At 47.3% G+C, this 14,559-nt stretch overlaps 1 protein-coding gene and 1 pseudogene across 2 annotated transcripts in view; one reads left to right on the forward strand and one right to left on the reverse strand.

Annotated features, from left to right (window-relative positions):
* ENPP6 (ectonucleotide pyrophosphatase/phosphodiesterase 6) overlaps positions 1-10,383 on the reverse strand; it is a gene marked incomplete at its 5' end in the record, with an annotated part of 88,854 nt that extends 78,471 nt beyond the window's left edge. Inside the window, one exon of the mRNA XM_082863854.1 lies at positions 10,143-10,383. Coding sequence (XP_082719980.1) covers positions 10,143-10,383 — 241 coding nt within the window. The remainder of the gene's footprint in view (positions 1-10,142) is intronic.
* Positions 10,384-13,313: 2,930 nt separating this feature from the next.
* LOC309977508 (signal peptidase complex subunit 2-like) lies at positions 13,314-14,218 on the forward strand (annotated as a pseudogene). Its single transcript has 2 exons — positions 13,314-13,343; positions 13,517-14,218. The product of its transcript is annotated as a signal peptidase complex subunit 2-like (transcript).
* The last annotated feature ends 341 nt before the right edge of the window (positions 14,219-14,559 follow it).

The raw sequence follows: 14,559 nt of genomic DNA on the forward strand, positions 1-14,559 counted from the left end.
GACATTTGTGTTGGGCAACCTGGGGTGAACAGACAAGGCTGCTCTCCCCAAGGGGATGGGGCGGGGGACCGGGCCCCCGAGCACACCTGTAACCCTCTCACGGCCCACAGCACACAGGTGAGGATGCTCTGCTGCAGACACTTACGTGAGTTCTCCCAATGACCGCGTCTGTCCTCCTGACTCAGACCTGGCACCACAGGAGCTCTCACTCTTAAAGGCGGGCGCCCAGGGGAAGCTGCTTCAGCAGGGGGGTGAAGGCTCGGCATTCCCCTCACCACAGGCCCGTCTGTGATTGCAGCCTGGGCAGCCCTTCGCCCAGATGCGTCTGCCCCTCGTGGCTCTGTGACCTGCCTGTCAAGCCCTTGCCCCTCTCCTCGCTCCGGAAAGCGCCAAAGGCAGGAGTAGGTTCCGATCGAGCACAAGATGTGACACGAGCCTAATGCTGCACACAGGACGCAGAGGAGTCCCAGGCCTGCCCGGGGTCCTCGCGCAGGAGACCGTGGACACAATGGCCTTATTCACGGACGGGGACTCTGAAACCCCAGTAGGTGTTGTCTAAAGTGTCTCTGAAATAAATGTTAACATGCTGACTCAGGCTCCCTCTGAATCCATTCTAAATGTTCTTTAACCCGTTTGTGGCGTAGCACTGATGATGAAGCAGGTCCTGAGAGCAGCCTTGGCAGGAAGCCTGTGGTCCCACCAATCAGCAGTGGGGAGAGGGGAGAGGGAGTGAGACAGGAGACCAGCCTGGTATGGAGACCACCTGGCTCCAGGAAGGGAACCTCCTAAAAGAGGGTTTGCTGTGCTTATAATCAAAGACTTTCACCACAGCTCTGCCCGCCAGCCTCTCCGTCCCCTCCTGCAGGGAGTGCGTTTCATTTCCAGCAGCCGAATGAACACCCTGCCATCACCGTGGAAGCCAAGAGAAACATACTTTTTGAAAAGTGGCCCTTCAGTGTCGAGAGGTCTGATGGCGAGAGCTGAAATAATGACATGCCGGGAGAGATTATTTTCGTAAATCCTTGGAACGCGCTTTTTTCTCCGGGCTTGAGCCGGTGAGTGGCCCTCACGGCTTCTGTCGCCCGACACCTCACACACCCAGCCGCTTTCTGCAGGCGGCTTACTCAGGACCCATGACACGCACCATAGCTTTAAGTGGAAACGTGAAATCTCTGGGAAGTAAGTGACAAAATTGAAGCAAGAGTTTATGCAGATGAGAAGACAGATTTAATTGTGTGTTTGTGAGAAATGTCCTCTACCAGCCGTGGGGCAAGCAGAGAGAAGAGAAGTCCATATACTGGGGTCCACTGGAACCCACAGGAGAAATTTCTCTCCTTGACCCCCATGATTATTCTACATGTTTCTGGAACTCTCCTTTAAGAGGTTGATCCCCTAAAGGGCCAACTCCAGGTGAATATCCTAATCCAACCTGAGATCTATTCTGATGAAAATTTACTTCGTCAAATAAACAGCCGTCCAAACTTTCCCATCTTTGCTCATAGGAGCCCCAGACTTCTGAATTTCTTGTAGGCTTGGAATTGATTCAGGTTCCCTTCTTTTCAGCTCTTCCATGTTCACTCACTACCCAATCAGCAAGTTCTGCCTCGAGGGTGCTCCTCAAATTCAACTCTTCACTTATAGCCCATCAGAAAGAACAGATGCTCCAACGTTTGAAGTAGAAAAAAAGGAAAGGTGGAGCCTACTGAATTATCTTCAATTTAGCCTTCAAAGCCTTCTATCAATTGCATGCCTTTTTTCTCTTTTTATAAAACAAATTCACCTCTCTCTCTCTAACCCTCTTCCCTGTACCGGGGATGGTGAATGGGTTTAGCACCCTTCCCTCTGTCTTGTTAATGTGTCTCTGACTACTTCTCTGACTGTACTTGTGCCATGTCCCTCATCAGAGTCTTTACAGATATTTTTTTTTTAAGATCTGGCCCTAAATTTATCTCCACTAAAAATCTTTCCAGTCATCTTTCAATGTTTATTCCTAGATCCACCTTTTCCATGGAACTGTTCAAGACCATTATAACTCCCAATAAGACCTGTCTCCCTGAGTTGCAGACACTTAATCTCTATGCCATTTGTTTAAATTAATACCTACGAGTTTCTTATAAAATGCACCTAATATCCATTCAGCGCATAAAAGTTAAATATATTCCCGCCACCTCTGTGAGGATTCTATACCCTGAGCCATTGGCATCAAGCTTGGTGATGTGACTTGCTTTGGCCAATGAAACGGGAGTAGATGCGGCTTGAGCCACCTCTGAGCAGAACTTCTAAACATCATTACACTGTTCGCCATTTCCCCTTTTCCCTCTGCCATGCGAGATGCACGTCTCATTTAGAAGTGGCTTTTTCAGCCTGTGTCTCAAAATGACGAGGAAATGGGGCAGTTAATCCTTAAAGTCCATGCACATGAGTGAAAAAAAAAATCTTAGTTGTGGCAAGCCTCTGACAGAGCTTGTCGCTGCAGCGTGGCTTAGCCTAACCTTATTGGTCAAGTGGGTAATAGGCACAATTTTTATAACGGTGGTTTTACACAAAGTTTCCCATTCTGTCCTCACAACAAGCCTATTGGGTAAGTTTTACTTTCTCCATTCTACTGCTAAATAATATTAACACTCAAAAGCACTTCAAATCCTGCAAGTCAGAAAGTGAGAGAATGGATGAAATTAGATCTTTGGCAGCAAATCCATAGCTCTTTCCACTATACCATGTACTGTGGGTTGAACTGTGTTCTCTAAAGAGTTATGTTGAAGTTCTATCCCTCAGCACCTGTGAGTGAGACCTTATTTAGACACAAGGTCTTTGCAGATGTAATCAAGTTAAGATGAGGTCACGAGGACGGGCCCTAATCCCTAATCCCATATGACTGGTGTCCTTATAAGAAGGGACACACAGGGAGAACGCCATGACAGTGAAGGCAGAGATTGGAGTGACACTTCGATGCAATCTACAAACCAAAAATACCAAGGACTCCTGGCAATGCAAGAAAGCTAAGAGAAAGGCATGGAACAGATGCTCCCCTAGAGCCTTCAGAGGGAGCGTGGCCCTGCTGGCACCTTGATTTCAGACGACTGGCTTCCAGAACTATGAAGGAATAATTTCTATTATTTTAGGTCACCGCATTTGTGGTAATTTGTTACAGCAGCCCTAGGAAACCAAACACCGTGACCACCTCAATTTCAGGGCATAAACCATCAGGAATTCTCAGGAAGTAGGTCTGGGGGTGGAAGTGGTGTGTCTAAAGAAGGCTTCATTCTTCCATCGGCTGCCCAGTGGCCCCCATCCTGCCTGTGTTAGTTTCCAAGAGCTGTCGTAACAAAGTACCACAGACCAGGTGACTTGAACAACAGAACTTTATTTTTCACAATTCTGGAGGCTAGAAGTCCAGAATCAAGGCGTCATCAGGGTTGGTCTTTTCTACAGCCCTCTCTCCTTGGCTTTGTAGATGGCCACCTTCTCCCTGTGTCTGCATATGGTTTTCCTTTGGTGCCCATCTGTGTCCTAATCTCCTCTTCTTATCAGGACATCAGCTATGTTGCATTAGAGCCCACCCTAACAGCTCCATTTAACTTAATTGCCATTTTAAAGACCCTATCTCCAAATGCAGTCACATTCTGAGGCACTGGGGGATAGGACTTCAAGATACACATTTGTGTGTTGGACAAGGAAGACACGATTCAGCCCATAAACCATTTCCTGTTTTCAAATATCTAAGAAGCCTCTCATGAGCCTTAAGCAATGTGGAGTGGAGGCCGAGAGCACAAGACGGCCTGACCCTTTAAGTCGCCAGACCCATGCCTGGGCCTCACAGCCAAGACCACACAAAATGTGGCCTTCGCTGCCCTCTCACAGTCGTTCTATCGGTTCTGAACCATTCGCCTCGTTCGTGCTTCACTGATGCCCCCGCCTCCTTGGCTTCGGCAGTCTTGGCTGGAGTTAGGCTCTGTTTAGGGCTACGCTGATGACTAGTGTATTGCTGCACCCCCTACACCCCACGCCCTTGAGGCCCAGCACCCTCCTCATGGGTGACTCTCCTTTCAGCCCTCTTGCAGCCCCTGACCTTATAGTCAAAATGTAAAACAAAACTGATAGACATACTTTGAGGTTATATAAGATTATTAGGCATAAATGGTAATAGGTTCACCTAAATATCTGTTCATTGCTTTCACAAAGCAAAGCATAATTTCAGTCTTTTCCTCTGCCTGCTAGTTTAGTAGTATCTAAAATCAAAATAATAATCAAGTTCCCTGAACGTTTTGATCATTATTATAATGCTTCCTCACTAGGATAAATTTTGTTTGAAGATAGAGCATGACAAGTGAAGGGGGGTTGGCCAGGGAAGGAGTATCCACTGCAGTGACTTTGGGGAAGAGATCTAAAAAAAGCAACGGAGCAAGAATTCCCTGGCGGTCCAGTGGTTAGGACTTGGTGCTTTTACTGCCGAGGGCGCAGGTTCAATCCCTAGTCAGGGAACTGAGATCCCTCAAACTTTGGGTCTTTCTGGGGAAAAGCATTCCAGACAGAAGGAACAGCAAGTTCAGGTGTCCTGGGATGGCCACCTCCCTGGAACAGGTGAGGAAAAAAGGGAAGAAATGGTGGGGAATGAGGCTGGAAAGGGCTGGGTGACCTGGGGCCAGTTCTGTAAGAGCCTGAATCTACTGGAGCGTCTGAACAGAGGAGTGACACCATCGGGCATGTGTTTTAAGAGGACTAGTCTGGTACGCATATGAGACAAACTGTAGGGCAGAGAGGGTGGGGCACCAGGAGCTGCTGGGAAGCTCTAGGCTCCCGAGGGTGCGCCCTCTGGTCAGGGCCCCAGGGATGGAGGCAGGAGAAGCAGAGGCTTTGCGATCCATCCTGAAAGCGGAGCCGACTCAGCTGCGGGAGAAAAGGTGGTGAGGAAGATGGGGAGGGGCCGACAGAAGGGACCGGAGGAATCAGTGAGATAGGAGGAAACAGAGAGAGGAGGGCGTCCTGGAACTGAGGGCGCTATCAGGAAGGAGGCCATCAAAGCAGAGGACTGACTCTTGATGACCAGGAGGCCGCTGCTGAAAACCAAAGCATGACGGGGTTTTGCAGGAGAGAGAGTAAGCGGGGAGCAGTAGGCACCCCAGACAGAGGCATCTAAATCCAAGGAAGCCAAGCCCTGGGCTGAAGAGCCCTGAGCAGATGCTGATCCAGGGGGAAGAGAGGCAAGGGTGCCCTGGAGAGGGGCCGTGTCCATGCTGCTTGTGCTGTGGGCGTGCAGAGGCCGCCACAAGTGAAACTGAACTCTCCAGAAGGCTGAGGATGTGGGCTTTTTTTCAAAACATGATTTCTCAAGTACTTTCTGCACTGATTTCCTTTGGTCCAAGTGACAGCCGGTTTTAATTTAAATCGGCTATTTTCTTAAAGGCAAGGGAAAGCTTGCCTTACCCGGCAATCCCTCACTCCAGAATGTGAGGCCTTGATATCTGGGAAGAATTTGCTTCACGTGTCATTTCTAGGAGGGCGGTCAGGACTGCCATCGGCACAGATACTAATTCTAAGCAGCTAACGCCCTTGGTTTTGCTTTGATTCCACCAGAGGATTAATCAAGTTCTTCATCCAGGCTCTGGCTGCTTCCCGGACTGGTCATAAGGAGACCTCTGTCCTGGGTCCCAGGTCATACACAAAACCTTCTGGGCACGCCAGGACTCGGGTCGGGGCCCTGCTGGTTGCTGTGTGAGAACTGGCCTCCGAGGCCTCCCTCCAACCTCAGCCCTGCTACTGAGGTTCTTAGGTGTCTGCAGTGAAGCACGCAGTCTCCCTGCACTTCATTTACCAGCTTCTAAATGTTAACATGATAATAACACACTGTATAGCAAACAACTCAGGATACGTTCATCTCTTGGCAGATTATGTTCAGGAAGATTAAATTCTAGACCAGCTTCCCGGCTACTCAGGACATTTCTGGGCCACCTTCCACAAACACTTAATCAGAAGTGCTCAAGAGTTACAAACAACTCTTGCCATTGGCTTTGGCAAAATGATGCTACCTCATGCTGCCTCAAAACACACCCAATGTTTTCTCTGATGCGTCATCTGCATTGAACAAATCACTGCTTTTTGTCCGTGGATGTTATGTTAAACTTTACTTAAATCAAATGGGGATTTACCTCTAAGAGAATAATTTTACAAAAAGATCCACAGTTAAAGATTAAAACAGGGCTTCCTTGGTGGCGAGGTGGTTAAGAATCTGCCTGCCAATGCAGGGGACACGGGTTCGAGCCCTGGTCTGGGAAGATCCCACAGGCCGCGGAGCAACTAGGCCCGTGAGCCACAACTACTGAGCCTGCGCTTCTGGAGCCTGTGCTCCGCAACAAGAGAGGCCGCGACAGTGAGAGGCCCGCGCACCGCAATGAAGGGTGGCCCCCGCTCGCCGCAACTAGAGAAAGCCCTCGCACAGAAACGAAGACCCAACACAGCCAAAAATAAACAAATTAATTAATAAGATTAAAACAGAAAGCTTCCCCATAGAAGTTACAGTGTGGTTATATTTTAACTAAAATTAAGTTGATCTACAGACAGCTCTTCAGAAAAAGAGCTTATGCATCAAGTAAGATATTATGATAAACGCCACGCTTGGGGCTGTTTATTCCAGCCTTCAGAATGCTCTCACACGCTACTCTGACTGGAAGAACATCCTCCTCTCTTCTGGTCTCACACAGCGTATTAGGAAACTACCCATTGGTCCTTTGTGTAGCAGTCTGCTAGGGCTGCCCTAACAAAGTACCACCGACTGAGTGGCCCAACAACAGAAACTCGTCTCTTGCAGTTCTGGAGGCTGGAAATCTGAGATCAAGGAGTCGGCAGGTCTGGTTTCTGGTGAGACCTCTCTCCTTGGCTTGCAGGTGGCAGCCTTCACACTGTCCTCATGAGGTCTCTTCTCTGTGAACGTTGATCCCTGATGTCTCTTCCTCTTCTTAAAACAGCATCAGCCATAGCGGAGTAGGGCCCCACTCTAACAGCATCATTTAACTTAATCACCTCTTTAAACACCATGTCCTTAAATATGGTTACATTCTGATGTACTGGGGGTTGGGATTTCAACACATGAATTTTGGAGGGACACCATTCGGCCCTTGCTACTCATTTGGGATATTAGTAGGTATATGATGTGTCTTTCCTGCTCAACTTGAATGTAGGCTCCCTGGGTGAATGGCCCTGTTTTAAGATTCTGTGTGTTCCCAGTAATCAATTGTCTGATGGATTTTCTTTTTTGCAGGGGGGCGGGGTGCCAGGCCGCACAGCTTGTGGGATCTTAGTTCCCCGACCAGGGACTGAACCCAGGCCCTGGTCAGTGAAAGCGTGGAGTCCTAACCACTGGATCGCCAGGGAATTCCCCTGATGGATCTTCTTGATCACTATTGGAATTGTGTTCACATCTGTCCTGATGCAAACACATTTTGAAGGAAAAAAAAATCAGTCACAGTGGCTTCATGTCAATGATTGGGCTAGATGATTTCCAAGGTTCCTCACAAATCCTGTGACTGTTCATTTCCCATCACCATCCACGTGGCTTCCCATGGAATTCTCCTCTCTAAGATCAGTCATGTGCTTAATTTCTAATACGTAGGCCTCCCAAGAGGTGCCAGTCCTAACTTCTTCTAATTTCATGTCTGCTTCTGGCAACACCTGAGATTCTGGCCGGATTAGGACCCAGAAGCTGAGGAAACTGAGGTTCAGGGCAGTGTGATGGCTTGCCCATCCCGACCCTGCAAGGACTCCAACCAAGTTCTCCCAGCTCCCAGGCCAAGTTCTTTCCAATAACCCATCATTCCTCATTATGAAAAGAGAAGAACACCAAGGGCTTTATGGCTTATGGGCAATAATTCATGTAAGGAATTGAGATCACAGTCTGTCTTATAAATTCTGAGGAACCTTAAGACAGCATACCTTTTAGTACCGAAAGGATCTAGCATGACTCTTTCGTTGGTTCATAAAATGTTCATATGCTCAAACCATATGTTTAACTACTATTCCCAATGGATAGATCCTTCCTTATATGAAAAAAAGAGGAATTTTTCAACATCAGGTGGAAAAAGAAGCATAGATATTGGGGGAAATAGTCTAGATTTCACGCTGAGTCAGTTCCAGGGCAGTGGAGGTGGCAGCAACCTGATGGCCAGGCCACCCCAGCCCACAATCCCACTCCAAGCCTTTACGTCCACTCAGTAGATACAAGTCACACCCAAAGACACTGGCACATGAACATGAGTCTTGCTGGACACATCCTATATACAACATTGCTTCTATCAAAGCGAAAAAGCCAACTTAAGCACCAAGCGAGCTTTCAAGTCAGATCCTACATTTTGCCATCAAAACCTCTAAGGAAAAAAAAAAAAAAAAACCTCTAAGGGCGTAAGCCGTATGGAGAGCCTGTGGCTTTCTCGGGCTAGACTCAGTTTGAAAGTAAAGGTAAGATCTTTGTCAAACATTCACGGGGCCTGCACTGTCCCACCACAAGAAGGGCCCTTCTGTCGTGCCTAGACCAGAGAAAATGCCCACAGCCTGACAAGAAAGTGTCTGCGTGACTAAGGCTTTGTGCAAATTAGTCCTTGTGCTGATATCAGGAACATGGATCTGACAGACAAAGGGCCGAGTCACTGACTGCGTTTCTCCGTGGAGACCGTAATGGTCCCTTTTTGCTCGCTGGAGTCTGACTTGCTAAAACGGATTTTGTTCCTCTTCCACTGAGACTGAGAAAAGTGCACGTGGCAGTCTGTGAATCGAGCCTCGCTGCAGGGCTCTGAGAGACAACTGGTGCCGGGGTGGCTGCAGGTGTGAAACTCCCCGGACAGTGCTGAAGTCGGCCTGTGACACACAATAACCTCTATGTGCGGCCCGCAAACGGCTTCCCTGCAAGGGCAGATCCGTGCCAAGGGAGGACGAGGAGACTTTTGTTCATCTTCTTTATCTGAGAGATGCTGATTGTTTGTCTGTTGGGGGAGATTTTTGAAAATGAGCAGATAAATTCCTTACTGTGTGCCGTCTGGACTTTTTTTTTTTTTTTGCTCTCCATGCCTTTATTTCTGATTCTCCAAAATCTCTTTCCCCATTAATTTTACGGCATTTTTAGGTACACATGCATACAGTATCCACGTATGAAGTCAGAGATAGCAATTTGTCTTTCCAGGATCCTTGGGCTTTGCTGTCCTGTGAAGATCCATAATGAGATACAAGAGTTCTCATCCCCTTCCTGTTAACAGAATTTATAGTTTTCCCTGCGCTCAGCACACAGCTAAGTCCTACATGAGCATTAATAGCAGTGCATTCTTACCAGCCTCCCTGGACAGCTTGCTAAATTCTTTCTGAGCGCCTCTCGCTGGCCCTGACAAAGGTTAGCTGATAAACAAACCGGAAGCTAGGAATCTCACTGTGTGAGCACAGACAGAGGATCAAATTCGTGGAATCACATTTGGCGTGCTGGCAATCCCAGATGGAGGTCATTTTTAGGCAAAAGTCTGCTTTTCCAAACCCAGGCACAGTCTGGGTTAGCTGGGGGGTTGGGTTTTGTTTTGTTAACAGATGCTAGAAGTTAAAAATGGAAATCTGAACTACACATCAATTTTTTTCTTCTCCGTGTCATTTTACCTGGCCCCAAGTAGCATTGCTAAGTAATACTTCAGGATATGACCTGAAAACTCCCTCCGAGTCATCCAGGAATCCCACATGTAACTTTCATAATCTAGCACATTGACAAACAAGCCAAAACAGCTCCAAGATGACAGATGACTGCAGGGCAAAGGGGACAGAAGGAATTTGATACAAATGAAGACCTGTTGACTTTTTAAATTTGAACTTAGAAAATACGGAGTAGGCCAGAATTTTTTATTTGTAAAACAAATAATCACTTTAACAATCATCTATTCATGTAGTTCTCTGTTCTCCACACTGAGAATCCAAAACAGGTCCTGGGAATAACTTTTGGAAAACAACACACCCATGAAAAAAAAAATCTCAGCCAAGAACACACACTTCCTGTCTATCTCTGGGGTCCCAAAGGATGAGGGAAACCTGAGCATTTCCATGAGACTCTAATGCCAGGAGCTAACTGCTACTGTTGGACTCCAGCCCGCCCCTCCCCGCCCAGAGGAGGACACGGTACTCACCAGTCATTAGGCTGTAGTAATTGGGGTACGAGAGACTGGGAAAGTCTGGGGTCAAGTAATCCGCTTTCACCCCCCTGCTCACAATCTCCCTGAAACCAGGCAAGGACTCCAGGACCTCATCACTGATGTAGTCAGAGCGAAAACCATCCAGCAGAAACACCAGGAGCTTCCGGCGGGCCGGGGCTGGCTGTGCCAGGCTGAGAACAAGGGCCAGCAGGAGCGCCCCGAGCTTCTCTGCCATGCTGCCAGGAGCCTGCCCGAGCACGGCTGGCACAGCCGTCCCTTTGCAGAGACTGAGGATGGAGAATCTGTAGCTATTCTCTCTTCTAGGGGCTGGACCTTGACTGCTGGCCTTCCTGAGCCAAGTTCACTTTCAGAATTTAAAGGTACAGCACCCCCTTTTAAAAACATCTATGCTCACCCTTTACTAGAAAGTCCGGAGATCGACCCCTTCGGAGAAGCCAGGTTCCCAAACAACCCAGAATTAACACCAGGGGAGAGAGTGCAACCTTATTATGTGGGCCGAATGTTCCAGAAATACAAGCGCCCACAGAGAGGTGGAATTTGAGAAGATGACAGAAGTTAGCACTAACTTTGCAGTTGGGCTAACCAAACGAGGAGGCAAGGAAAAGGGTGATCTCTTGGTTTGCTGCCATCCCACACCTCTGCCCAATTTAAACTCTCTCACTGACTTTTTCGCTTACAATTTAGTAACGCAAACCTCTTAACTCGGGATGTAAACAAGAGACCATAAAATTCATCTTGGGCATATCTGTGGACTTTTCAGCAGGGCCTCCATCTTCATAGGATTTAAAAACAAATTATTTGTCTATGTCTCAGCCACTTCTTTTCGTATGCATCTCTATACAGCGCTTATTGTTTTACTTTTCAAGTTGCCCGTGTCCAAACCCAGCTGTAGGAGGCAATGCCTCTCAGCAGAGCCATAGAGCCAGAAAGTTCCACAATTGAACAACAGACTTGGGGGTCATCATGGCAGATTGGTCTGAGGTAGCACTGCCCAAGAGGGCAGCAATCAGACAGGGAGCTGGAGGACGAGAGTTTGAGATGGACAAGCACAGCTAGAGATAACCAGGAGGCTTCATGCCAGGAAGGACCAGGCAGAGGAGGGACTGGGAGGCCGACCGGGAGGCCGACCGGGAGGTCAGTGAGGGCAGCAAACACAGGTGGGTCAGGAGACAAAGCACTAAGTCCAGATGGCTGCGGTTCCCTAGGCTGGGTCTTTCATTTGGCAGAAAATTAAGTATAAAGGCTTATAAAATGTGTATGGCCCATAGCAAGTCCTTAACAAATGCTAACTATTATTAGCATTGTAACGTTGCTTGGATCCTGGTGAAACTTGCAAGGCCCTGGGCAAGCTTCACAGGGACTGAGGGCGGTCAGACACCAGCCGCTCTGATCTTAATCAATTCTACAGTGGCTGTCACCCTACCTCCGCCCTCTGCCTGTGCCTTGTCTTCTTATCCTGTTCTATTGCACTTAGAGTCAAGCCTTCACATGAGACCACTGGTCACTTTCTACATTGTGCTGGGAAAAAAAAAAAAAAACACCTTGGCCAAATTACCATTCCCATCTCAGCTGGCTGAGACAAGGATCAGACTTCATTTTCCCAATAAAAGTAATGCTTTTTACAATTAAAAAAATAAGAGAAAGAGGACAGCTTATTCTTAATATTTTTTTAATTTGAAAACACAATGTTATTCTTATCTCTTTGAGTTACGTTGTACTGTTATTCTAAACGGAAGGAAGGAGTAAAGCAAAGGGAAAGGTGCTGATGCTGACGAGCCGATGGGCTGCCCTGGCCGTGACCATCACACATACACTGGAAGAATTTCCTCCGGTAGGGAGGGCCTGACGAGGCAGCAGATAAAGCTAGGTTCGCTGTCAGTTCCTGAGTATGTCCAGGGTAGGGGACTATGGAGGTGGCATCATAACGCAAACCCACATGAACTGCCTTGGGGGTGGCCCCTGAGCTCCCTTGGGGAGAGGTTAAGGACTCCAAATGTTAAAGATGAATATAAAAGGGGCATCCACTTTCCTCCGCCTCTAGCGGGAGGTCCAACCCCAAATACGGCTCCCTGAGTGCCTTACCCAGTTGTTGAGGTGGGGAATCCTTAACTAACAAGCTCCAAATTAGAGTGTCCCCAGATCCCCAGAGGACCCCAAGGCCCCATGGATAGCGCTGTGGTGCGTCTGGGTGTGGGCATTGCTGCTGTGCACTATATTGTTTTATGATGAACATATTGTTTTATGATAATGTTTAGAGACTTTCTCTAAAGTTTTGGATCAATAACTTACTGTAAATAAGCATCTTTAATATACATACCAATATATGAAGAAAGAAAGAAACACATGGGATAGAATTCAAACCAAGGAAATCCCAGCACTGCCTACAGTCAGACTCCTGGTCTTATACTGCCTTGTGGCCTAGAAAAGGTTGGAAAGAAAAGCTAAAAGCCAACAAGGAAAGACAACAGATTAGAAAATGTGGTTATTATTAAGTGCCCAAAGCCTTGTGGCCCGAGACCTTGTATGCCTGTTATCTGGATGTCCTCAGTGGGGGGTGGTCATCAGCATCTAATATGTAAAAGTGCTCCTTTTGCCACTTGTTTTTCAAGGGTTGACAATGCTCTAAAGGTCACTGCCCACAGGAGTTTAACCTGGATAATGCAGAACATGAAAAATTTCCTCCAGAACTTGGAACGAGCTTTGTCCTGAAAGCTGTTCCAGGCCTTGCTAGGGACAGGCGTGAGCTCTCAGGAATGTCCTGTCCAGATGGGTCGGCACTCTGCTGCCTCACCTCCATGGAGAGGCAGATGAGATGGAAGGAAGGAGTCCTGGGCTTAGAGAAAGAAGACACGATTCTAGAGCCTGGGTTCTGGCATTCTGCAACTGTGTGATTCTGAGACAGCTGCTGCCTTTCCATGCTTTAATTTTCCCCTCTGAAAGTGACAGAGGCTTTAAGATCCTTCCCAGAATCAATTAGAATTCAAAAGTTGTGACCCAAGTCAGCCCATGTTAGCCAACATGAGCCTTCACTGACCCTGCTAATCCATCACATTTTGGGCAGCCCATGTGGGCCCATGTCAACCCTTACCTTCCCTAGAAATCAGCAGTCTTAGATCCTCAAAGTTCTTGCCCTAAAGCCTGACCATGGCAAGTGTCCCACCTGCCTTCTCTCTGGTCAGGCCTTGGAATTAGAATCTTAATAGATTTAAAAAAATTGAAATCCTACAGAACGTGTTCTAGATTCACGATAATATTCATCTAAAATTAAGATTAAATAAAGACATTTTCAGATAAATGAAAGCTGAGACAATTAGTCCCCAACATACCTGTACTACAAGGAATACTAGGCAGAAGCAAGCAAGACGGCGGTGGCGGCGGCGGCTGCTCAGGGAGGGAGCACCGGTGGTGGCGGAGGCAGTAGTGGGGCTGGCAGTGGTTCCAGCTGTGGGACAGGCAGTAGCCACAGTGGCTTGCTGGACAAGTGGAAGATTGATGATAAGCCTGTAAAAATTGACAAATGGGATGGATCAGCTGTGAAAAATTCTTTGGATGATTCTGCCAAAAAGGTACTTCTGGAAAAGTACACGTATGTGCAGAATTTTGGTCTAATTGACGGTCGCCTCTCCATCTGTACCATCTCCTGTTTCTTCGCCATAGCGGCTTTGATTTGGGATTATACGCACCCCTTTCCAGAGTCCAAACCTGTTTTGGCTTTGCGCGTTATATCCTATTTTGTGATGATGGGGATCCTGACCATTTATACCTCATATAAGGAGAAGAGCATCTTTCTCGTGGCCCACAGGAAAGATCCCACAGGGGTGGGTCCTGATGATATTTGACAGCTGTCGTCCAGTCTCAAAAGGTTCGATGACAAACACACTCTGAAGCTGACCTTCATCAGTGGAAGAACAAAGCAGCAACGGGAAGCCGAGTTCACCAAGTCCACTGCTAAGTTTTTTGACCACAACGGGCCCCTGGTCATGGATGCATATGAGCCTGAGATATCCAGGCTTCGTGACAGTCTTGCCACAGAAAGAAAAATAAAATAGCTACTTCTAAAAGCAGCCATCTTTTGGCTGGATCATGCTGAATTGAGGGGTGAGGGAGAAAGAAACAGAGAACTTAATATGGATAAAGTAAGAAATGTAAAACATGTCCATTTTGTCTTGAAATTTTAGTCCATTCTGTATAAACAGAATTTTCTAGCTCAGATATGAGAAGTTGTAGCTCTGCTATCTAGCTGTAGCCTCTTTGGTCTGCTGATGGCATTGTTTTGATTTGCTTTTCTGGAAAAGCATTTTTGCTAAAAACCGTACAGACTTCCTCCTTCATACCTAGCAGTACTTTATATAGTATAGCTTTGTGCCATGCAGCATTTGAAGACTCAATT

The sequence above is a fragment of the Leucopleurus acutus genome (assembly GCF_964270905.1).
Source record: "Leucopleurus acutus genome assembly, chromosome: 21".
Lineage (NCBI taxonomy): Eukaryota > Metazoa > Chordata > Mammalia > Artiodactyla > Delphinidae > Leucopleurus > Leucopleurus acutus.